Raw genomic sequence first — 26740 nt, 5'->3', positions numbered from 1 at the left:
TCTCCCTTACATGTATTTGGGAGCAGGAGGGGGGGGAAATGAATTCCTTTCCTCAGGAGTACTGGCCTCCCTGTTCCCCTCCAGGCAACAGAGCCCAGAGATGAGTTATTTTAAGGCCAGAGGGGGCCATTATGATAATCTAGTCTGGCCTCCTGCATAGCACAGGCCCGAGAATCTCACCCAATAAATCCTGCCTCAAGACCATAACTTGCCGCTGAGCTAGAGCCTCTTTAATACGTGAAGACTTGTGCACATCTACACTGCAATGAGACACCTGCAGCTGCCCCATGTCAGCTACCTTGGGCTTGCAGGGCTTGGGCTGCAAAACTGCGGGGTAGATGTTCTGGCTCACGTTGGAGTCTGAGCTCCGGGACCCTTCCCCATCACAGGGTCACAGAGCACCAGCTCCTGCCCCAGCCCAACCCGAACGTCTACACCTCAGTTTTACCACCCCACAAACCTGAGTCCCACAAGCCTGAGTCAGCTGACACGGGCCAGCCGCAGGTCTTTAGTCGCAGTGTAGACATACCAAGAGCTTCCTTACTGCACCTTGCCCAGTACTTCCACCCCCTCCACAGAGAGGTGAAGGGAAGAAACAGCAATCATTGCCACAAGCATCAGTATTAACCCTGGCACAGATGCCTGGCTGAATAATTTTGAGGGTAGGAAATGATTCTCCTGGACTCCAACCACAGAACCCAACCATGCAGCTACCAGAAGAATCCTTAAAGCCACAGCTCTACACCTCCCTTGCTGCTCTGCCCAGTTGTGCTCCTCTCTGCTCAGGTCAGTAGAAAGGACCTTATTTATTCATTCTTGCATGACAGGTCATAAGTCACCTATTACAATGCTGTTCACATTCCAGTGAACTCAGGAACCCGTTCAGCTAAAGCGTTTAAAGCTTAAGCACGTGCATAAGTCCCACTGAAGTCACACACTTCAGTGCTTTGTTGAATAGGGATGAGATAATTCATGTGTTTACAGTTAAGCATGTGCTTAAAGCTGGGATTTTCCAAGGGACCCACGGGTGTTGGGTGCCCAACTCCCACTGAAAGTCCGTTAATGAGAATTGGGCATCTGGCCCCCTTAGGCCTTTTTGAAAATTCCAGCCCATGCGATGAATTGCAGCTTGAGGATGTACCGGGCAAATTCAACAGCATGGCATGGAAGATGCTTTCTCCCTTCTGCACAGTACACCAGGTATATCAATCAGCAGCCATGGACATAGATGCTAGATGTAAAAAAATCAGCAATAAGGAAGGCTTGGGGGAGAGAGAGGAGTTTATTTTTGCCATCATTCAAATGCAGGATGAACTGGTCTTTTAGCCGCTGGGGTTAATGGGATTTTCAGAGCAATGCCCCCTGTGCACAGAGGGGAGAACTGTGCCACTAAGTCTTACCAAGAATTGATACCTAACTTTATCCATAATGATACACATATACATGCAATCCATATATGAAACTGGAACAGCCATGTGATAAATTGTGGGAAAAATGAGACCACCATTATCATGCATCCTTGATGGCCTCAGCTGCGGCCAGCCTACCAACCCATCTCTGCACAGGACTGCTCACAACATTGTGTGCGTGCCTCATGTTTTGTTTTAAAAACGACCTATCTGACAAATGATTCCTTCTTTCCCCACCCAAGTGTAGGATGGGCAAGATTCAAGGTGTGATATCTCAGGAAGGCTATCCAGACCTGTGACTTTCACTGCTGGACATTTTTTGCCGACATTGCCCAGCCATATCTGCAGAAAGACATGAGTCTACTGGGGCGACCATGAATACTTGAGACAAGAGACTACAGTCTCATCTCAAGCAGTGAGGGGAAAAAAATACCTGCGATCCCAAGCCATATTAAAGCTAAGGAAAACCAAGAATGGGGCTCAGTAATAGCTTGTGGTTTAATCTAACCTATCCCAGTTCTGTACGGCAGGGTACACAGTGTCTACTGTTTCTCCTGTAATTTCTATTAAGCCTCTTGTTATAGGCTACAGCCTGTAAAATTGGAGCACCGTGAAGGAACCTGTCACCACCTAACCCCACTCCAGAAATGGTGTTTTTCCAAGGTTGGAATCCGTACAGAGCTGTTCTACAGGTTTGCCCAAATCACTGGTTGTATCTGAAAGACCTGCCCTCTCAGCTTTCCAGCAGTCTCTCAGTCTGTTTTGTCTGCCCTCAGCTGTTGCAGGACACAGCTGAATGCAAGCAGTTCTGTGACACCATTTTGCATGGTCCGAGCCATGCCACGCAATTTCCAGGAACCAGAATATTTGTGCATCATGAAGAGATCAGACAACTCTCAGCATTCAGATGGAATATCCTGTTCGGTCAGGGGGTCGTAACTCAGAATGGAAAACCTTTGTCCATTGCTGACTAGCTCCCATCACACAGATCTTGTCAGTGACACAAGGGAGGCCGGACATTCTACAAGGGCATATGGGAGAAAGGAGGATAACAAAAAGAAGGGGAACCAAACACAGCAAGGATCCCTCTGTTCCAGCCACAGTAAGTTAATTGGGTGCATCTCAAACCTGACCCAGAACAACTTCAAGCTTGTCTGGTAAGCCTACAGATCATTATACATGCTGTTTAAAGCCATAATTCTAGGATCCAGATGTGTACAAGTAGATTTGTGCAGCAGTGAGTAACAATACTTTGCTGCCACTTTCTTTAGCATCTACTGTCCAAGGATCCCAAAGTACGGGAGGCAGCCAGGAAGTAAGCCTCCCTCTGAGGAAGGGGTATCATCCCATTTTATGGAAAGGGATGATGAGGTAAAGAGGGATTAAGTACTGCGATTTGCTCCCCACCTCCCTTAACAGTCATCCGCAAATTCAGTGAATCTCATATCATCATCATCATGGCAAATCCCAAAGGGACATCGTCTCCTAGCAGATCAGGCACCATTACCAGAATCTATCAGTACAGGAATGGCCCTTTCACAAGGTTCCGTTGGTCATTTTTGACTCACCAGCAGAGAAACTCTTGGACATTTCAGCTAGAAGGACAATTGACCAGACGGTCACAGGTAGTCAGCTTCACTATAAGCACCCTCACAACATGAATGTACTGACCACAGAGGGCCAGAGCTGGGACTAGAACCCAGTAGTCCTGACTCCTAGTCTCCTGTTCTAACCACTAGAGTGCACTGAACTTCACTAACAAAAAGTATTTTTTTATTTTCAGAAATAAACAGGTATAAATCCTGACTGGGATCACCCCTTGGCACCTGGGATAACACTAACCATCATCACTCTTTCAGTACCCTCACATTTGGGATGCGAACCCAGTTGATTTTCTGGCCTGGAAAAACAAATCTACGTGGTAAATCCAGTCTAGTGGTCTGTGAGACTTACTGGTCTTTAATAATACAAATATGGTGAAGCCAGAGGCCATTTCAATTCTTGGTTATTGTTAAACGTTACATCCAGACAAACGATGCATTACAAAAGTGAAAGTGGAACATTCGCCTCGATAGCACTAGCAAAGGGCAGTGCTTAATATCGGATTGAAATGCACTAATGGAGTCCTGTGCAGACTATTTATATGGGGATGGCTAAGGCATTGGGGACTGACCTTTGAAGCAGTCCCTGATGAGGTTCCTATTGGCCCTAATATGAACTTTCCGATTTCCCTTGTGCTCAGTGTGCAATTGCGTGGAGTAGAATGAAGACGTCTTTAATTTGAACAAAGGCGTTGATTTACGAGTCAGTTCGGACAAGATGAAAAGTAGGTCTTAGCCACATGACTCAGAGGTGAAACAGACAATAGAGTCATGCGGTAGGGTAGCACTCTGCACTACAATATAATCACAGGTTTCAGAGTAGCAGCCGTGTTAATCTGTATTCGCAAAAGAAAAGGAGTACTTATGGCACCTTAGAGACTAACCAATTTATTTGAACATAAGCTTTCGTGAGCTACAGCTCACTTCATCGGATGCATTCAGTGGAAAATACAGTGGGGAGATTTATATACATAGAGAACATGAAACAACGGGCGTTACCATACACACTGTAATGAGAATGATCACTTAAGGTGAGCTATTACCAGCAGGAGAGTGGGGGGGGGCGGGGGGGAAGGAAGGGCAAAAACCTTTTGTAGTGATAATCAAGGTGGGCCATTTCCAGCAGTTGACAAGAATGTCTGAGGAACAGTGGGGGATGGGGGGGGGGGAATAAACAAGGGGAAATAGTTTTACTTTGTGTAATGACCCATCCACTCCCAGTCTCTATTCAAGCCTAAGTTAATTGTATCCAGTTTGCAAATTAATTCCAATTCAGCAATCTCTCGTTGGAGTCTGTTTTTGAAGTTTTTTTGTTGAAGAATTGCCACTTTTAGGTCTGTAATCGAGTGACCAAAGAGATTGAAGTGTTCTCCAACTGGTTTTTGAATGTTATAATTCTTGATGTCTGATTTGTGTCCATTTATTCTTTTACGTAGAGACTGTCCAGTTTGATCAATGTACATGGCAGAGGGGCATTGCTGGCACATGATGGCATATATCACATTGGTAGATGTGCAGGTGAACGAGCCTCTGATAGTGTGGCTGATGTGATTAGTCCCTATGATGGTGTCCCCTGAATAGATATGTGGACACAGTTGGCAACGTGGAATTCCTCAAGGGCTTCTTTTCCATGGGTCCAGATGATGAAGATGTCATCAATGTAGCGCAAGTAGAGTAGGGGCATTAGGGGACGAGAGTTGAGGAAGCGTTGTTCTAAGTCAGCCATAAAAATGTTGGCATACTGTGGGGCCATGCGGATACCCATAGCAGTGCTGCTGATTTGAAGGTATACATTGTGCTCCAACCCCTCAGACAGAGACAAAACACCTACAAGATCTCTATCAAGCATTCTTAAAACTACAATACCCACCTGCTGAAGTGAAGAAACAGATTGACAGAGCCAGAAGAATACCCAGAAGTCACCTACTACAGGACAGGCCCAACAAAGAAAATAACAGAACGCCACTAGCCATCACCTTTGGCACCCAACTAAAACCTCTCCAACACGTCATCAAGGATCTACAACTTATCCTGAAGGACGACCCATCACTCTCACAAATCTTGGGAAACAGGCCAGTCCTTGCATACAGACAGCCCCCCAACCTGAAGCAAATACTCACCAGCAACCACAAACTACACAACAGAACCACTAACCCAGGAACCTATCCTTGCAACAAAGCCCGTTGCCAACTGTGTACACATATCTATTCAGGGGACACCATCATAGGGAAATATGCCACGCAGAGGCCTTAATATAATTAGCCTAATTTATGGTCAAGAGACAAATCCGGGGCTACAGGCTGAGTCAGAGTTACGCCCACATGCAGACAAAGGTGAACGAGGCCAATGGAATTGGTCATGGGAGCTTTCCCAGCTCCGAGGCAGGAGCAGGGAACCAGGACAGAAGTGACACATGCCGGCCATTCTCAAGCAGCATTAACAAAAGTTTCGAAGGAAGCAGAGTTCAGGCCTCATGTTTGGAGGACAGTAGTGATTATACAAGAGCTACGTACTAAGAGGGGAAAACAGATGACATGGGGAGCAGGACCTATCTCTTCTGCTGCATAGGTTCTGACAATATTGCTGATGTTCAGTCCTGTTCCCGAAATATTTAAGCCAATACAGCGAGGGGGGAAAGGGAAAGCCTTTTTTAAAAATGGACCTCACCAGATAGCCAAATGGAGTTGCTGACCCTTGTGAGTCTATTGTAAGCCTCATGTTCTCTGGCATTTTTCTTAAAGCCTTGGCGGCTGGAATCAGGTTATTACCCAAGATTCTCAGCCTCCTTCCAAAGTGAGTTTGTATCACTGGAGGTTCTGGGGAAAAGCTTGAAAATGTGACTCTTCTCCATGAACAGAAATCAAAAGAACAGTCTTTGGGTAAAGTTCTTGTGATTTTTGAGCCACTCAGACCTTTCAGGACCCTGGCTCACGATTTTTTAAATACTCGGGGTGGTCAATGACACAGCAAATAGCCTAGTGACTTGGTATCGAATGAACCTCATTCTTCCCTTGCCCTCTTTCTGCCATCTCTCACTAGGACTGAGAGCCACCCTTTATGCATCTGCAAAAGGCCATGAGTAACCATGAGGCTGTTTAAATAGCAAACAATTGCTCAACATGGGGGAAGGAAAGGAGCCCTGTGATAAAAGCACTGGTAACAAGAGATAGGCGTTCAATGCCCAGCTTTGTCAGAGGCTCACCACGCCTCAGTTTCTCCCACTAAATGGGGTCACTGATAGCCACCTCCCTCACCAAAGAGTGCCACACACTGCAGCAAGCAGCACTCTCAGAAAGCCAATTCATAAAGGCTGCTGCTCAGTGACTGCACACAGAGGGTTGAATTTTGCCCCAGCAGGCTGCATGTGCCATCTTACTTTCTGCCATGTGCTGAATGCCCCACGAGAGCTAAGAGCACCCTTCCAGGGCCCTTGAAAGTTAAATATATTTAAGGGAGTTACATTCTTTTCTCCTCTACTTACCTGCCAAGATCCAAATTCAAGGCTCTTGTGTTTCTGCTGCAACCACTGACGACATCTCAGTGGCAGGTATTTTGCTCCCCCACATGCTCGGAACTCAAGTCTTGGCAGGTGAAGAGAGAAAAAAAAAAAGCTTTCTATGAACAGTTAAATAAAACCAGACCGGATCAGAGACTGACTCAGTATCCAGCTGGTTACTGCTGCCAATGCAAGCCCTAGTTTTGCCCTTTTCTCCTTGTACTGCCTTTGGACTGCTCAGTTTCTCCTGCTCCTCATATCGCGGAGAGATAACACAGGCCACGCAGTATCTGAGGGCAATAGGTGCAGCACTCAGGCTGTAGAACAGGAGCCAGCCATCCCCAAGGTTACGTTCTCCACAGCTGCACAAGTTCCAGTCCGAGATACTCTCTGAGCAAGGGAATGTGAAGGGACCCGTCTGCATGCCGTGCATTAATCTGGGCAAAGCAGAGCCACAGATCTCTCAGTAAAGCGGGGCATGCAGACCCTGAGCCTGGAAGCTGGTAGTGATGCTAAGTGGACGGTAACCAAGAGACTTACAGACTAGCGGGATCACACTGGGTGTTGTTGGGGAGCTGATGTGACAACAGAATGAATGACTCATCCCCTAAACACACACAGAGAAAGCAGGAAGATGGGCATCTGCTGGATGTCAGTCTCTCCTGCAGAGCAGGGAAAACCAAATAGCTCTGATGCATGATAGGAGACTCTTTGCCCCATTCTATTCCCCATCCCCCTTGACTTCCCTTGTCTTCTCCCTCTTGCCTTTAAGCCTTTCCTCTCAGCTCCATTCCCCCTACAGCTTTTGCCACTCCTTCAGTTCCTTTCTTTTTATCTACATCCTCAGTTCTTCACTCTTCCTTTTAAACAAAGGACCCTCTGGAGCTATTTCTCCTTCCTAGAACACAATGGATGTTTCCATAGGTTCCGCCTAGTCAGAGTGGTAGCCCTGATATAATTTAGTGGCCACCATCCTTATGTTTAGGCCTTAAAGCTGCTAGAATCTGATAAGTCAGGTTCTCTTGATTTTAAGTAGGGTTACATTTTTCAAAAGCACTTAAGTGACTTAGGCGTCAAAGTCCCATTTTCAAAAGTGACTTAATCACTTAGAATAAGTCACTTTTGAAAACAGAACTTAGGTGCTTTTGAAAGCCTAACCCCAGATCTCTTTGTAAAAGCTACCATCCTGCCACTGACTGAATAAGGCCGCCCCCAATGGTCACAGCAGATGAAAGATTTGAAAAGCAAAGAGCTAGACCCTCAGGCCCACCTGACTTCTACACAGTGCACCTGGGGTGAGAGTCACACGAGTAGTTTTCCTCCCCCAATCATGGGGACAGCTGAGCACTAGCTGAAACAGGAGCACAGCTGGACCACAACCTCCCCCATCCCTGGCATGACACCCCCTTCCCACCTCTCCTCCCCGAAGTGTCTCCTACACTGGGGCTGTGCGGCAGGAGCAGGCACCATAGGACTGGCTATATCAACTCTACAGCCCCCAGAGATTCCTTTCTTCAAGGTTAGGGAAGCTCCCCATCCCTCATTCCCCCCACCCATGGGACAGCCCAGAGAGCCTAAAAGTTTTAACTGAGGTTAGTTATCTATCCTAGAGCTGTGCTGAGATTTCCACTGATGCCCAGACAATGGCTCTAACTAAGACATGGTATGTAGCACCCCTCTCTATCTGTGCACTCTATGCCTGTGGTCATGATCAACATCCCATCAACTCCTCCAGCACAGACTACATTTCAAACTAATATATAAAAGTGGCTTTATACTGCATTTGTAGGTAGCAATAAGCAGTAGGTCTGATCCTTCCTTTGGATAGGGCCCTGGGCCTACACTCACAACACCTCTGTTCCATCACATTCAATATGGTTTTTTCCCCCCCTTTTGGAATTAGAGAGTGACAAATACACAATACTGACCATATTACAGAAATGCAAAAAAACAGATGAAGTGCCATGAGGCACAGTTTGTAATTGTGTGGGGCACATGCCAGGGTTTGGTCCACATAAAATAGCGGGTTCATCCCAAACCTCTGCCAGCGAAGACTTTACAGCATCAGATAACAGTTAGTGGTTGTGAGACCCTCACACACTAATGTATTTATCTTCTCAACACCCATGCTATTATCCCTGTTTTACAGATGTGGAACCGAGGCAAAGAGAGATCAAGTGACTCACTCAAGGTCACACAAGAAGTTTGAAACAGATCCAGAAATTGAACTCAGATCTCCTGGATCCCAGGCCAGTACCTTAACCACTAGACCATGCACCCATTCTTAGTTTCTTAACCACTGGTACCGTGAGATATACAAGGGTGCCTGCTCCCACGACTGCCAGGTGTCACATCTGCTCAAATGCCAGTGAAAGCTGATTTCTCTGGGCATGGAAATTAAAGGCTTGACTCATGAAGGGAGACAGTTTGGATGTGACAGCTCCAGAGAGCACAATGCAGAGCAAGACTCCAGTTTTAAAACATTACCAAGTGCAGCAGGAATGCTGAGCAGTCCCTGCCAAAATGTCACTATCCACATTTTCTGCATAGTGAGTGCTGGCTTAAAGCGAACAAGTTACTGTTTTCCCATCATTTAATCTCTCTCAGTTGTGTGTGGGGGTCGGAGGGGTAGGGATCAGGGGGAAGGCTAAGGAAACACATGATGACACTGTGTCCTGGATATATTCCATGAATGTAATTTTTTGTGATGTCGTTTGGATACAAAGAGTTCCAAGTGTAATCAGGACGCCGGGAACCAAATCGAAAAAAAATGTCTGAATCTATATACTACAAGCCATTGAAAAAAGAAGAAAGCAGAGGTCATTTCGTTTTTAACTTACATTTCCAGTACCTTGGAGTTTTATTTAGATTTATACAGAAGCACACTTTGCAACATCACAGTGATGACATGCCATGAAAAACGGCATAGCATGCTTGGCCAAATTCTCCCCTAATGTAAAGAAGCAAAATTCCATCAGTGACATTGAAGCGGTGCCGATTTACAACAGGAGAGAATTTGGTCCTCTGTTCAGAGCCCACTTTCTTCAGCTAATAGAAATCTTTTGCCCATCTCGATTGCCACCCGTCCAAGGATCCCAAAGTGCTTGCAAACGTTAATTTAGCCTCCCAGCTCAACACTCCCAGGAAACAGACTCTTTTACAGATGAGGAAACTGAGGCACAGAGTGGGAAATAGCTTGCCATAGGTGCACAGGAAACCTATGGCAATGCTGGGAATACAACCCCCAACTCCCATCTCTGTGCCAAACCCACAAGTTCCACCTCCCAATGTGTGCTATTTTCTATATTTTTATATTATATTATATATAAGAATAAGTCACTTTTGAAAATAGGACTTAGGGGCTTTTGAAAGCCTAACCCTAGATCTCTTTGTAAAAGCTACCACCCTGCCACTGAATGAGTAAGGCAGCCCACAATGGTCACAGCTTATGAAAGATTTGAAAAGCAAAGAGCTAGACCCTCAGGCCCACCTGACATCTGCACAGTCCACCTGTGGTGAGAGTCACATGGGTAGTGATGCTTTGATGATGTAAATGGGGAAACAGACAGCAGGAGCAGATGAGTCCTGCCATGAGTGCAGGGGACTGGACTAGATGACCTCTCAAGGTCCCTTCCAGTCCCATGATTCTACAAAAATATGGAGTCAGAGCATGCCTCCATGTGCCATTGCAAAGTGCTCTAAAGTCATGAGACTGACTTTACAATCATGTGGTTTTAAAAATATTTTTAAAAATTGGGGATTTTTATTTGCTTTCTGGTGTATGAGTCTTTAGGGGCCACTCAATTCTTATTTTCAAGCTTTTCTCCACCACCGCCACCACCACCACCACGAGGGAGAGAAATTTACTTTAAAAAAAGCTGAGATTCTCATGTAGTCACAGGAGTCCAGGAGCTGGGGCTTAAAATAAAAACACCAAATGTTATGAGACTCACAATGAGTCACAAGAGATGCCAAAACTGCCTCCTACAGAAGAGACGGTAAACTTCCAGGAGACTCCACTCCAGTAGTATCCTGAAATCCCTCCATCAGGAGTAAGGTTTGCCTCCTGCCCTCTGAAATCCACTAAAATCTGTGGGTATACACACAGGACTAACCACAAAGAGGCCACACGCCCCCAGACCTACTGTGGCGTCCTCTCGGTTCCTGGAAATACAGTTCCAATGGAGACACATTACCAGGATTTCCCCTACCTGCCATAGCACCATTGTAAAGGGATTCCCCAAGCACAGAGTGGGCCCCATGGGGAAGTTAACCACCACCCTCCTGCCTCCCTTCCAACCTCTCCCCATGCACAAATCCCCAGATCTGAAGGGAGCACATATGGTCCAAAGTCTGAAGGCTGGGGGTGGGGAAAGTGGAAGCCCAGATGCAGCTGATCCACAGACCCCTCCACTCCATCCCAACTGAGTGAACACTACACACACACACACTCACACACCCCTACCTATTGGACATTATCTTGCCCCTGGATTCTGTTTTGGGGATAAATTCCTACTGAAAGAAACAGATAAACATGACACACATATACACTGTGGTAGCCCCAGACATGGATCAAGGCTCTATTGTGCTATGCGCTGTACAAACATAAACACACAGATGGGCCACACCCCCAAAGAGCTTACGTCATGTTTTTAAAACTGAGATTGTAAGTATAAGTCTTTCTAGAGACCGTGTCCACAGCTTCCCATGAGCCATCAGGTACCATTACAGTAAGAGACTAGAGATCTATTTAAATGATAGATGGCAACATAAAAATACCAGCAGAAGCTTAGCCAGGTTAGAACTAAGTTGATTGCCCAAAAATATATATATATATCAATCAATACTGCCTCAGCTCTCAGAGCCGAAATCATAAAATTAAAGTAATTCCACAAGGCAAAGACTAGAAATTTGAAATGCTCTCCTCCCTAGCAGGGAGATAGCCCTGGCTCCCACCAGCACAACACTCCTAGGTGTATAGAATGACATCTACAGCAGTCCCTTAGGCAACAAAGTCACTCATGGAAGAAAACATCCCAGAGTTCTGTGATAAGGCTCCAGAATGCTAAAGATTTTATCCCAACAAACCAGCTCAAGTTTCAAATTGCAATCGAATAGCCAAGGCCACACGCTCAGCAGAACAGCATGCAAGCGCCCCAGAGGCTGAAGTGTGCTATCCTAAAGCAGCCAGCAGTAACTCCCACCAAACAGGTTTCTGGAAACTGATCTGTTTGTGGAGGGACATACGAACAGAGAGTGGGACTTAACCAGGCAATTAAGCGGTTTGCGGTGGATGAATTTGTACAGGTGAGTATACAGCACATTTCATTGGCTCAGCTCTTGCTTTCAAGCACATGGTAATGGTGGACTTGACTCCCAGTCCCTTATAGGAAGGGATTACAGTAACCATGTGCAAACTGTCCAGAATGGCTGGTTCCCCACTCTAGGAAGGTCTCTAAATCTAGTCTCCCAGCAAAGGACTTCAAACAGAAAAGAGAAAAACTAAGCTAGCACTGGGATTCCAATGCTCAAACTAGCAATAGGGCATGCGATACAACAACGCTTTGAGGACAGAAGTTGAGCATAGGACGGGATCATTGCCCTCCAACCCCAGAGCTGGAGGAACCAAAGCCACCAGCAGATCCCTGCAGAAGCACTGCTGAAGAGGGTGCTCCATGGTTGTCAGGATTAAGCCAGTGCCCAGGATCCATTTTGTGAACTACAGTATCTTCTGAACTGGCTGATCTTACTACAGCTAATGCTACTGCCCTTAGGGAACAGCCACCAAAGATATGTTTGATCCCCCCTTTAAGACAAGGCTTCCCTTCTACTAAAGCTACCAGCGCTCAGCTGCATAACTTCAGACATAAGGGCTTGCATTATAACCAGCAATATGCTGCAGGAAACACAGTGCACGTCTCCCATGAAGAGGCTGAAAGGCCTCATTGTAACTAAGTTGCCCTTAGTACTGTCTATCCAACAAGGCACAAAAACAAAAAACACAGGCTTCTCTCTGCTGGTACTAGAAGTCCAAATAAATGTTGTCTTTCTCAATGCCACATGAAGAACCTAAACTGATGAAGACTTTATAAGAGCATGTATTCCTTCTACAAATGAAAGATACTATATACATATATCAGGGCGTAGCCAAGTTAGTCTGTATCCACAAAAACAACAAGGAGTCCGGTGGCACCTTAAAGACTAACAGATTTATTTGAGGAAGTGAGTTTTTTACCCACAAAAGCTTATGCTCAAATAAATCTGTTAGTCTTTAAGGTGCCACCGGACTCCTTGTTGTTTTTATATACATATAGTGTTGCTCACGCCAATGAATCTCAAATTTTATACGCACACAATTATTCAAGATCACTATACATGTAAGTTACATCCACATGAATGGTTTCGCCCACCAGTGAAATACACCTCTCACTTGGATGGAACATAGAAGCATCAAACAGCGATATTACACAACAGTTTCAGTCAGGATATGGAGACTACTGTGTGCAGTTGAAACTGCAGGAGGAATTCATGGATGGAGAATACTGTTTCCCAAATGGAAATTTGGCCAGGACGCTGGAGTTAATACCAATACTTGTGCAAAAAGTACAAAAGGATCTTTAGTGACTGCAAGTGGTTAAGGCTTTCGTTTCAGGTCCAAAAGATGGCACCTTTTTCAGAAGAGCATACCCACCACTGGACTGGGGGAATGTACGCAATACTGTTTCAGTAGGATCAGGATTACTATCAAACCACTCACACCACTTCCAGTCCTATCCTTGGAGGTCTCCAATCTAAATCCTGGTCAGGTTAGAAGGACATCATAGCCTTAAGAACTATGGGTGCACACTTTGCCAAGAGGATGGATACAGTTTAGAAAATGTAAAGCTTTGGGAAAGTGACTTTGAGATAGACTTTGCTAAGCGAGCTGTGACAATCAATTCTACCTGCTGGTGAGTCAGAAGTTGAGAACCAGGTAATAAGATTGAAAACTTAAATCCTAGCTCACATCTTTAGAGACCAGGAATCTTCCATCTGTTAAACATTGTATCTGTCTCCCTTACTATCTATTGATCTTTTTATAATCTGGTATCTTAAAATAAATGGTGCACAATACAAATGTCAAAGCAAAAAGTAAACATATCTTCACACTAAAAAAAAAACATGAATATGGCACAAAAGTGGCTGGAAGAGTTCAATGAATATTAAAAGTACATCAGGGTGTTTTTCATAATTTTCCAAATGGTTTTCTTTAACTCACCTTTTATAACTCCTCCTTGGAACCTTGACATTGAATCTTTGCATTCTGAATACTCCCCATTACATAGGTGTATGCACACACAAATGGGTTTTGTGCAGTGTTGCTGGTAAGGGCTAGACCACACACACACCAGTTTGTTATTGTAGCATTGCTTGTGGATGCACAGCAGGGATTTTTGTTTATTTTTTTTTTAACATAGGTTCTCATGATAGTTTGGCTGCACACAGGTTTGTTATTGTAGAGTTGCTCATGAATGCAGGGCTGAACAATTTGGTTTGTTATTATAGGGTCTCAATCACTCGGCTGCACAGACACACGTTATTGTAAAATTGCTCATGAATAGTGCTAGGCAAAGATTTTGGGGGTGGGGGGAGCTTTTCACTGAAAAAAATGCAGATTCAGGTTGACTCGCACATTTTGAAAGTTCTTGTCAGGTATGCCGAATTGCTTTGATCAAAACAAACAAACAAGAGATCTGAATAAAATCCTTTCTAACTTTGGATTCCAAACAATTTTTGTTCCAAATTATACTTCAATTTTATTTTTTTTAAATGTAAAGGCTTCTTAAAAAAATATCAGTTATTCGCACAGCTTTCCTTGCGAAAGCTGGTTCGTTACAGTAGGGATTCCATGAGCTTTGGGCAGGGCGCACTCTGGTGCTGTAGCATCATGCACAACGGCTGGCCTTCTAAGAAAAAGGAGCAAATTAAAAAAAACCCTCAAAATAGGATTACACCATAACTGCAAACAGATACAAGAAATATAAAGTAAGCTGACATTATTGCCTCTAAGCACACAGTGTCTCTTTAAAAAGAAAGGAAAAATGCAGAGCGTGACATTCCATTTGCATTTTGCCCTTTTTGCCCAAATATGTCATACTGTGAACTTAGGCAGCAGTGAGGATTCTTCCTGGTGCTGCACTCAGGCCCAAGCTCCCACGGTCTTCAGGACTTCTGTCTGAGTCAAGACCGCACAATTCGGCCCTAACTCCTCTGTAATAATGACACTCAGCAATACACTAGTCCTCTGTTAATGTCATGCCAATTTATATTCTGTGGGTGAGAGGCCAGAAGTGGGTAGAAGTAGCAGCTAATTCACATCCTCCCTTTCAAAAAGGCATTTGCAGCACTTTTCCTGTTGGAGCTCAATGAAAAACACATTCATTGTTTAACACGATGGGCTGTAAACCTGAGTAGTACAGTATTTTCTCATTCCATTGTTCCCTCACAGAATGGAAGTAATAAAGCAAATCTGCAGCTACAGGAAATTTAGGGCCCTGTCCTGATCTTTAACGCAAAAATGTGTATCCATCAGTTTGTCACAATGAATCTAGGCATCATATGGAGCATAGTTTTCCTTGCTCTTTTCTGCCCACCCAGCATTTAGGTGCTCATAGGCATCTGAGAATGTTTGAGCCTCACCAAATCTAATGTAGACTCCAAATGCACTCAAGGGGAAAAATATTTACATTTCATAGATTAATAGATTCATAGATATTTAGGTCAGAAGGGACCATTATGATCATCTAGTCTGACCTCCTGCACAACGCAGGCCACAGAATTTCACCCACCACTCCTACAAAAAAACCTCACACCTATATCTGTGCTATTGAAGTCCTCAAATCGTAGTTTAAAGACTTCAAGGAGCAGAGAATCCTCCAGCAAGTGACCCGTGCCCCATGCTACAGAGGAAGGCGAAAAACCTCCAGGGCCTTCCAATCTGCCCTGGAGGAAAATTCCTTCCCGACCCCAAATATGGCGATCAGCTAAACCCTGAGCATATGGGCAAGATTCATCAGCCAGATACTACAGAAAATTCTGCTTATATTTCTGCTTATATGAATTCACATACAAATTCATCTGTTTCAGAGTGCACACGACATCAGGCCACAGTTGAACCTAGGTGCCAAGTGACGGTGCCACCTGGTTTCAGAGACAGTGAAGAAACTGAATAACCCCATGTGAAGTGAGTCACTCATGCTTTTTAGATGCTAGTGAGGGGGTGGGAGAAGGGAGAATAGATTCAGATTTTCAAGAAGAGATAGCTTAGTATGTGAAATAAATAGGATTGCCAACTTTCTAATTGCAAAAAACCTAACACTCTTGCCCCACCTCTTCTCTGAGACCTGACCCCCCACTCACTCCACCCCCCTCCCTCCGTCACTCGCTCTCCCTCACGCTCACTCATTTTCACCCGGCAGGGGCAGGGGCTTGGGGTGCAGGAGGGTTCCAGCTGGGCGGGGGGCAGGCTCCAGGATGAGGCCAGAAATGAGAGGTTCAGGGTGCAGGAGGGGCTCCGAGCTGGCGCATGGGGTTGGGGTGCGGGCAGGGTGAGAGCTCTGGCTGGGGATGCAGGCTCTGGGGTGGGACCGAAAAGTGGACACCTGGCAACCCTAGAAACATAGAAAAACAGAACTGTGAAAGTTAAAAACCAAACACCCATCTTTTGATCAAATATTGTAGTACAGGGGTGGGGGCACCCTGCGGCCCATCAGGGTAATCAGCTGGCGGGCCATGAGCAGTTAGTCTACATTGACCATCTGCAGGTACAGCCACCCGCAGCTCCCAGTGGCTGCAGTTCGCCATTTCCGGCCAATGGAAGCTGCGGGAAGTGGCACGGGCCGCAGGGATGTGCCGGCCGCCCCTTCCTGCGGCTCCCATTGGCCAGGAACGGCGAACCGCAGGCACTGGAAGCTGTGGGCGGCCGTGCCAATGTAAACAAACTGTATCTTGGCCCATCAGCGGATTACCCTGACGGGCCGCCTACGGCCCACGGGCCGCAGGTTGCCCACCACTACTGTAGTATAACATTTGTTATTTCAAGTATTCACTCACACATAACTGAAATAGAACAAATCACCACTCATGCTTGTATCTGGGCCTGGCACGTTTTTTTTTTTTTTAAATTTCAACTGATATTGATATAATTTTTCTACATTTGTGGGAAATTATAGGCGAGGGGTCAGACATTGGGGGAATCAGACAATTTAATGACAGCAGTTGCGATTCAAAAAGTTAAAGCTTTATAACCATTCAAACACAAAACTGTCAACATCACCTGTCAAAATATAAACAGTAAATACCCTGAGAAAGGCTAAAATCAAAAGTTCTCAAACAGCATTGTTTTGCCTATCTGAAATGTCAATTATCGATGTTTATCAGTTTGTGTGGGTAGGGTGAAATCAATGTTTACTGGCATTTACTGATAAAAATCTAATCCTCCCAAGCCTAATGACATGTGACCATTATATGCCAAATCTAGAATTAAAAGGGAAAACACATCAAGTACTTTAGGCACAAAATTCAGCCAATTGGACATTACTTTAAAATGTATTTTTGTTCTGTATTTGTACTGTGCCTAGTACAATAGGGTCCTGATCCAAAACTGGAGCTGCCAGGCTCTACAAATAACTATATAGAGTCTTCAAAGCAACATGCTCTAGATATAAAGGGCTGGGGTCAACTTGATTTTGGCCCAGAGTTTACTTGAAATGCCAACTAAAAATATTTCTACAATTTCCCCCCAAAATCTTGATAAAAACAGCCTGGTCTGTTTGTTTTTACAAAAACTCCTCCCATTCCCCACAGTAGCAGAAACAAACATTGAGACACCAAGCACCTAAAAGTGAAACTGTCTTAATTACTTTATATACTACAGTGATTGGTGTGCTATAAGGACCTCGAAAGCAGCAGCATTGTCCAAGAACTTTTTAATAAACACCATGGAGTGACAGTAAACTGGCAGTTTTAAATTTTTCCACTTCCAGTAAGCTCAGGTGCTATTAGTAACATAAGTGAAGAATTTAGATTGTTTATGATGTAAGGGCTTTCCAATGACATTTAAATCATTTTTTTTTAAAAAAAAATCTCCACCGTTCTATTGCCAAGAGGAGGATTGCGGGGAAAGTAACTCATTACGTAGGACCTAAACAAATTCAAAGTTCTGTGCTCCCATAGCTGTTAGCTAAGACCTGGTCTACACTTAAAACTTCGGTTGATAGAGCTATTGTGCTCAGTAAAAAAAAATTCATGCCCTCGAGTGCCATCGCTGAGCCAACCCAGCCCTCTCTGTAGACCAGTGGTTCCTAAACTTGTTCCGCCACTCATGCAGGGAAAGCCCCTGGCGGGCCGGGCCGGTTTGTTTATCTGCCGTGTCGGCAGGTTTGGCCGATCGCGGCTCCCAGTGGCCGCGGTTCGCTGCTCCAGGCCAATGGACGGCGGAACAAGTTTAGGAACCCCTGGTGTAGACCCAGCTAGGTCAACAGAAAAATGCTTCCATCAACCTAGCTACTGCTGCTCAGAGAGGTGGAGTTCCTACAGTGACAATGCCAGTCTGCATCTGCACAGCAGGGTTATAGAGGCATAGCTATTCTATAGCAGTGTCCATAATGTAGGTAGGACATAAAAAAGCCAACCAACCAACCAAAAATACCATGCGGTTCTTACAGTGGTGCTGTCATCCAGGAGGTAGATGCAGAAAACAAAAGATAAAGACGTGTTAATTTCAAGGTCAATTAGAAATGCAGGGAAATCAGATCCGTGATTGCCAAATGGGAAGGGACATCATCAGGGAAAACACATTTTGCTTTTCTGCTTCCTAAGCAGCAGGGAAGGAAAACAATACATACACAAACAACTCTGTCTCTTTAGTTACTGAGTTCTCCCTTTCATGCCGTGAGCAGTCATTTTGAATCCTTGATTATTGGAAGTGTGAGAGCCTAGGAGCCCCATTGTGCCAGATGCTCCACAAACCAAGCTAAAAGACAGTCCCTACCCCCAGGCAGGTCAATTATTATATGTGTAGCTCCACCAGCATACTAGCGTTTCAAGTGGGGCTTGGAAACAAATTGTTGGCTGCTGGATTCAGGACACCTGAATTCAGTTCCCAGGTCTGCGACACACTTGTGTGCCACTGGGAAAGTCACGTGTCTCATCCCTAAAACAGGAAGTATTACTGCACTCTTCTCCCCTCCTCTGTCTCTCTTGTCTATTTAGATTGTGAGGTCTTTGGGACAGGGATTGTCTCTTCCTATGGGATTTCAAGTTGGGATTTCCAGGCAGTACTACTGGTGGGGAGAAGTGCCAGAGACTCCATGAATTCCACTCTGGACTTTTCTGTTGCTATTGATTTTACATGGAAGGCACTCAGACATCACGACGGGCAGCAGTATAAAGCCCAAGATAGATCAATACGGTGATACAAATAATCAGCATGAAGAGGAAGAATGGCTGGTGGTTATAGCAGGGTGATGTGGAATCAGGGCTCCTGGGTTCTATTTCTCAGTCTGCCACTGAGTTGTTATGAAACCTTGTAAGTCTAAAACATCTCAGTACTTCACGATTTTGTTGGCCCACCTAGACAATAGAAACAGTAGTTCTTACTTACTTCAATCAAAGGCTTGTTTGGCGGAGAGGTAGAGTGCAAAGTACTGTCATGTAGTACATATCGATTTCATACTATCGTATGGCTATTCATTGAAGTACCTGGCCAGATCCTCATCTAGTGTTAACCTGAATTGGTTTGAAGTCAATGGAGCTACACCAGTTCACATTTGCTAAGAATCTGCCCCATTAAGTACTACTTTAATTGTGTGTGGAATACACTTATGTTTGCTTGTATGAAAGGATGGTTTGGAAGCAGGGTAAACACATAAAGAAAAGAACAATTCTTCTTTCATACTGTACATAGAGAACAACTCCACAGTGCTCTTGGATCCAGTTCATTCTGCTGTCCAATTCAAGGCCCCTTCAACCACTAATTATGTTTATAATACTTCAGGCCATTAAAATACACACAGATATGATTGGCCATTGCCATGCATATGTGAGGCAAAAGTATTTTGGAAGCTCAGGCTGGCCAAAGACAAGGAAAGCGGTAGAGGACTTTGGTCTTGTGATGGCTCTTAGTACTTTTAAGCAGCTGATCATTCCTCCAGAGATCAAAAGTACTTGTTGTGCCCCTAAGGAAAACAGCAGCAGAAGCTACTGTTAAGCATTTCTCTACTTAAAAAAATTAATTCATGAAACTAATCAGCCCAAACGCCTGCTGTAGGATCAGACATTTAATCCTTTACACATTTAATCAAAAACCATAATCAAAACATGCATTCAGCAAAAGACAAAGAACAGACACGTACTATAGCATTCTTCATCTTTATAATGCTACCCATATAAATACTTATCTATTAGCAGCAAGTAAAAGAAGGTCCCAAACTAAAATCCCAAATATGATCTCCCCCAAGCTTTAGGGGAGTTCAAAATCCAAGCCCAGATCTTGATCAGAATGTTGCAAATGATTTGCAGTGGTTTGCAATGCAAAAGCTTTCCAGTGGGTCAAACCCAAACTCCTGATCTGAACATCCCCAGGAATTTGAAGAACATCCCCAGCATCTTGATCTGGATGGGGTTGATACCCATTTTGCAGTCACAGACCCTCTCTGACCCCAAAATAAGAAACATCAGAAGGATCCTCACACAGCAAGTAGAAACGTTATCAAACCAGCCGGTTTTGTTCAGTGCCAGAATGACTTTCAGCTGCAAAACAGACAATATTCTCTAATGGAAAAGGCGCATCAGAGACAGCTTCCCAGAAATAACACAGCCAGCAAAGATGTATCACAGAAAAATGACCCGTAAATGACAACCAGACAGTTCCTGGCAAATTCCATCCCAACCAAACATTTCTTTTCACTCTACATTATTTTAAAAAATACCCAAGTGGCAAACATATTAACTTTACAGCTAGTTCCTCAGCACTGCTAAGAAAGAGGTTTTAATGCAAATTCTCACTATAGGAAAATAATTACTTGAATCAAAGTTATGTGATAAACTAGCAGGAGAAAGCTTGCCTTGGGGTTAAGCCAGTGGACTGGAGCTCTGGGTTCCATTGTTTGCACTATCACAGTCTGACCTCGGATGAATCAGTTGGGCCCTGGTCCTGCAGGATTTAACTCAGTGGAAGCTTTGCCACTGAGTTCAATGAGCCTGGGATCAAGCTTCTGTGCCTCAGTTTCTCATCTGAAAAATTGGGATGATAGTTCCCTCCTCCCATTGTTTTTATCTGTCTTGTGCAAGCCCTTTGGGGGCAGGGAATGCCTCTTACTATCTGTCTGTACTGCACCAAGCGTGATGGGGCCTCAGCCTCAACTGGGACTTCGAGGTGCTACTGTAATACTGCTAATATACTCAAAGTATTTCTAAGAAATGTCCAATGAAGATCTGGATTCAAATCCTCCTCCCTTGGGAGTTGGAGCATGTCTGCATCACGGGAACATCTTTTTTCTTTCTTAGTGACCTATAGTGAAATAACTGCATCATAAGTACCATGTTTGCTAATCTTCGGTGTCTGTGTGGGTTTTTTTTTTAAACTGAAGCAAGCCAAAGATGTCAGAGCCAGCTCAGTTATGCTGGTCACTAAGAACTGTATTCTTGTGCCTAAGGGCAGAGTCTGGTTGAGGGGCTTTTTGATTGTGTATACCGCTGCTGGAATCATTTTGATGATTATTTCTTCTTGAATTTGGCATTTAAAAAGCTTTGTAACATAATTCTGGATACAAAAATAAGAACAGGCTGAGTATTTCCTCAGATACCAAATGCAAGCACATTCCAATCTCATACAGACCTAAAGCACACTCAGTTTTGCACACATATTAAGGGGGCCTGTTGCCAGCTCCAGCTAACATTTATTCCATGGTAAAGCTCTGCAGAGGGAGTTGAGTGCAGTCCTCTAAAGTTTTCTTTCAGGAAACTAAAAAACCAGTTTTGCATTCATTTCCATGTGAGCTCCAACATACTAAGAGGTTCCAAAAGTTATTTTTCCTTTGCATCCTTTACGCTAACCAATCCTCCTCCATCACTCGACAAAACACATGAATAACTGCATTCAAAGCTGTTTATAGCAAACAGACATCTCAGTAGATCCTTGTAAAAACAGGTGCACAAAAGCATAGTATTTTTCAAACATATTTCCCATATGCATGCCCGTTATCTAAACGGCCCTTGACTTCAGCAGATGTTATGTCCTCACAACTAGGTCAGTTTGCACTGGAGCTATCTGAGGCTAAAGACAGAGGAGAGAAAATTAAATTGTGCTCCTGCTCCACAGATGTTAGCTGTCAAACAGATCTCTTCTCGTACGCTAAAGCAATGAATTCACCACCAGTTATGCAGAGATTTGAGTGGCAGGGCGATAAAACACCTTGGTGATCAACCATCAGGTGCACTTGCTGCATTATCTCCACTTAAACTATTCCAAAATATAATGAAAGTAAGAGTTCAGGGAAATAACTGTTGCCAAGGTATCTGAATCAGCCTCATCTAAATCACTGTCACTGTGCATGGCCAGCATGACTGATCATACTGCTGCATTTGTTTGAAAGATCTTGGCTCCGGCCTTTCACTGTTCGTGCTATTGGCACTTTATTCGTCGTACACACAAGTAAAGATAGTAAATCTCGGTTTTCTCCTGTGGGTCTATGCTGCAGAAGAAGAAGAAAAAAATCCCATCTTTTCAAGTTGCTGCTTAAAATCTTGAGCAACTTGTTGGCAGCCTTCTGCAGCAGGAAAGGCTGCCGTTGATGAGCTGTTCTTTCACTGCTGTCGCGACAATTGCCGATAAATTCTATTTTCAGAAAGGACACAGGACAATTTGACTAAGCCAAACAAATTTTTCAGCGAACATGCAAATAACAGGGAGTGTGCCCCAGCCTCAAAAATTAAGCATGCAGAGGAGGTTATCATTTGCATACGCGATGCAAAACAGGCTCATAATAAGGATAGGTACACACAGTCATTTCACATATGTAAATTACAGCAGACAAGTGCAGTGTAACTGACAAATGCTCTAGAAGGTAATGACCATCAAACTTTCCAGAAGATTTCACATATAATCTCAAAGAGACAGACTGATTAAACATACACATCTACTACTTGGAGTCCTGGGGTATTTTGCCACTGAACTGAGCAGGACGATTGAGCTATATAGATGATTACTATAGTATCATAGCCATTCATGGTGCTTTACAGACACACACAAAAAGAGAACCGTGCACACAGCAGCTACAGGATGGCTGGAGAGAGCATGTACACACACAGCTCATGCTTGTGTGGGTATGTAAATAAGATTAGATAATACACATGCAGAATCTGCACATATGTAAGAAGTTTTTTATTTCCCTAAGAAACCAGTGACCACTAGCAAATTCCATAGTGTCAAAGCAAAGCACAGCCAGGAGTGAGTTATTCAGTCAGGCCTAACAAGCAAGCTCCTGCCCCCCCGCTTTTCAGAAGTTAAGTTTTCCAATCATCCTCACTGTGTGCGTGACACAGCAGAAATGAATTCTGAGCAAGCCAGTCTGTCACTCCCCCCCAAAAGGTAATTCCCCCCCCCCCACCGGCTCCAGGAGTTACATATAACTAAGGAAAGTTATGTGGTCAAGCAAAATGGAACCATGAATGAGTTATTTGGTTATTTCTAACAAGGCAAAATAAGGTGTTTATTCAACATCCCAGCAGTATTACATATTGTAATTATACCACATAGCATTTCCCTATTTGCTTTTCCTTCTCTGTTCTCAGTGGCTTCCTTCTCAGCCGGAGTTGTCACTCAGGGCTCAGTCTTGCGATCCATGCATGCTCATGCAAATAGTCCTTACTCGTATGAGTAGTTCCAATGGGTTAAATTCTGCTCCCAGTCACCTCTGTGCAATTCTGTAGTACTTCCACTGATTTCAATGTGCAGTAGTTACTCCAGATTTTCACCACTGTTACTGAGAATAGGATTTGGGACACTTGTCTGAATAAGGACCAGGTCCTCAGCCTTGACATCAGTATTTTATGAAACATTTCCCACGCCTGCTCAGGGACAAGTTCAGCTCCACAGGTGCTGGCGCAGGTGGGGAAATGCTAGTGTAGACACAGCCATATATTGCTCTTCAAATGAAATTCCACATTTGCATCTGTTAGTTGTACTAAAGACTGTCTGGTGTTTGTTGAGGCTGAATAATAAGTGATACAGGAAAACAGCAGCTCTAATCACTGGCCTTGGTTCACGCTGTGATATTTTTCATTGGCTAGTTGTCTAGTACTGTTTATAGATCTGGCTGGGTGTTAATGCAGGATATCCTGCTGTACAAGATAAAGTTTGACGATAGCATGCTGTTAAAAGAGATGGAGGAGGGTAAAATTTAGCAAGGCCTATGTCGAATTTATACCCCCAAAAGGCAGAGGTGCCAGAGTCTCCCTGAATTCCATCTGGAGCTTCACTGTTGCTACTGATTTTACATGGTCAGCATTCAGATACTACGGTGATGGATGTGCGTAAACCCCTACGATCGTAAAAATTCACATGAATTCCCTCTACTGGTGCCACTGAAAGCGAGACCATCTAAGTGGTATATTATTCCTTGGTTTATTAGTCTAGCATCAGGTTGTGCCTCACTCATTCACACTGACAGGTAGCTCCCACTGAAATCGGGGTACCTACTCATGAAGTAAGATACTACTCAGTGTGAGTAAAGCATGGCACAAGCTGTCACTTAAAACATTAAATATCCGTAGAAGCTCATATAATCTGATTTCATTGCTGAATTTAAAGTGTGGTGCATTTTATTATACATATATAAAGCTACATGCTTTGCTATATGGAAACAACTGCGAATTTTTATTTCATATGCTAGGGCATATTAATGGTGCTTATTATAGTTACATATCAGTTTAAGTTACAGACGGTCTACCATACTATGCGGGATGAGAGAGATTTTCAAGAACCTATTTAGAAACGCAAGTGCCATGGGCTTTCAATTGGATCTATGCCCCTAAATCACCTAGGCTGTTTGGAAAAAAAAATCCCACTCATATTTACACACACTGAAAGAAGAATATGTTTCAATTCCGGAGGCTGTCCCAACACATATGCAAGGGTGTGCGTGTTTCTGCAGAGGTGTCCCTAAGTTGTTCACACAGAAAGCAAACTCAGTTTGACGTACATCATTTTCTCACTCTTTTACTATTACCTCTGCCTTTGATACCAGACACAAGGACCTTCCCATAACAGACCTCATTATGTAGCTTCTGTGATAGACAATCTACAGCACTTTTACCTAACAGTGAAGATTTGTGGTAGTGTTGTACTTACCAGTGTATCACTTGACTAGCACAAGGAATACCAGTAACACAGGGGAGATGGAATAAATGCCCTATTCTATCTACTTCGTATCTATTCAACAGAACTCGGGCACTGTGACATTTGATCTCAGTCACCGGCCAGCTGGAAACCCAGCAACCCTACCGATCTATTCTGTACGCCCACTAAATGCGCTTGGGTTTGGAAACCAGCCCCCCAGTCTCCCTAGAGTTAGACAGGCACACGAACAAGAGACACAGAAGAAGGGTAACCCCTCAGCAGTGCTGAGTCACTTACACCAGCCAAGCGTTTCACAGCTTAAACACGATTGCTCCCCCTTGGGATTTTGCAAGCCACGTTGCTGTGGGTTAACGGAAACACCCTTCCACTTCCCCTTGTCTTTTTCTGCAATCACCAGACGCATTCACAGAAGCGGCCGATAGGAAATTCACCTTTAAGCCTTAGCCGGAGAAAGTACAGCGACTTGCAGCCGTTCATCAGGTATTGTAACTTTAGCCACCGCCGCAGTGGAAGATGGCTCTCGAGGAGAGGGGAAAAGGAAACCGCTACCCATACAGCCCGGGGACCAGATCTGGGCCACACACTTCACCGCATCGAGCTTGTCTGTTGCATCAAACAATTGCGGGTTGCCAAGTGGGACGCACAGAAAGTGCTCGGTCAATTACGCGTGTCTGTCTGTCTGTCTCCCATTTACTGGCGGGGAATTAGCAGAGAACCGAAAGACACGAAGCGAAGCGAGGAGCACACCGCTCTGGCGCTACTAAATACAGAGCAGGAAGCGGAGGCAGGAGTAGATTTAGCGGAGACGGGTCACCCCGGCCGGGGCCAGGGCGCAGCGGCCAGCCCCGGCACTGGGGAGACGATACCGCATCAGGCTACCTGAGGATCGAAAGCCCAGCCCCAGGGTTAGCTCCCGGCCCTTTCCCCTCTGCAATCTGGGGCACCAATGCCTCCCGGCCCCCTCCCCGATGGCTGGGGCTCTCCATCCCCTCTGCAGCACTTGCTGAGAGCCTCTTGCTTGGGGGTGGGGGGAGCGGATCCTGCTGTCCCTAGACATGCCCCGTGCCCGGGGCCGGCACACACTCACCAGGTAGGCGCCCACCGTGCCCTGGGCCAGCATCAGGGCGCACTCGGACACCAGGAAGATCTTGATGTTGGAGAAGCAGGAGACCTTCTTTTTCCGCTTCTTATTCCCCTGCGCCTCGTCCCCCTGCAGCTCGCCGCCGCCGCCCGCGGAGCCCCCGGGCTTCTTCCCCTGCATCCTTCCTCCGCCGCCGCTTCCCCGCGCCCAGCAGCTCCCGGCTCCCGCTGCTGCCGGGCTGCCAAGGGGCTGGAGGGGCGCAGCGGGGCTCCTGCGTCCCCGGCTGCTCTCCTCCGCCTCCGCCGGAGCGGGGTGTGCCAATCACAGCGGCCGCTGCCCGGCCCCTGCTTCTCTTCTGGCTGCCAGGGCCAGCTCCCCACCTCCTCCTCCGCTAGCCCTGCCTCCCTCCTTCCTTCCTCTCCTCCTCCGCTCGCCCTGCTGCGCACGGGCTGGCAGCGCCGCTGTCTCTCGCCAGCCCGGCTCCAGCCAAGCGCGCTCCCTCTCCTCCTGCGGCTGCAGCCGGCGGAGGGCGGGGAGTGGCTGTGTGGGGGGCAAATAAGGGGGTTTGAGCCTGGGCTAAGGGGGCTGCTGGGCTGGCCTGTCCCGGGACAGGCAGGGCCGGGAGCGATGCAGCCCCTCCCAGAGTCCCAGCGGCAGCTCTTAGCAAGGGGCAGTGCCCATCGCAGCCCATTTCCCCACGGTGGCAAGAAGGATCCAGCTGCTGAACGGATCCCGCCAGCTCTGCTGCCCCGG

At 45.4% G+C, this 26740-nt stretch overlaps 1 protein-coding gene across 1 annotated transcript in view; it reads right to left on the bottom strand.

Annotated features, from left to right (window-relative positions):
• SLCO3A1 (solute carrier organic anion transporter family member 3A1) overlaps positions 1 to 26338 on the bottom strand; it is a 212913-nt gene extending 186575 nt beyond the window's left edge. Inside the window, exon 1 of the mRNA XM_074966503.1 lies at positions 25994 to 26338. Coding sequence (XP_074822604.1) covers positions 25994 to 26167 — 174 coding nt within the window. The 5' untranslated portion in view covers positions 26168 to 26338. The remainder of the gene's footprint in view (positions 1 to 25993) is intronic.
• Positions 26339 to 26740: the final 402 nt, after the last annotated feature.

Source organism: Natator depressus, chromosome 10 (genome assembly GCF_965152275.1).
Source record: "Natator depressus isolate rNatDep1 chromosome 10, rNatDep2.hap1, whole genome shotgun sequence".
Taxonomy (NCBI): domain Eukaryota; kingdom Metazoa; phylum Chordata; order Testudines; family Cheloniidae; genus Natator; species Natator depressus.
The sequence above is the reverse complement of the archived record's forward strand: the minus strand, read 5'-3'. Positions and strand labels throughout refer to the sequence as shown.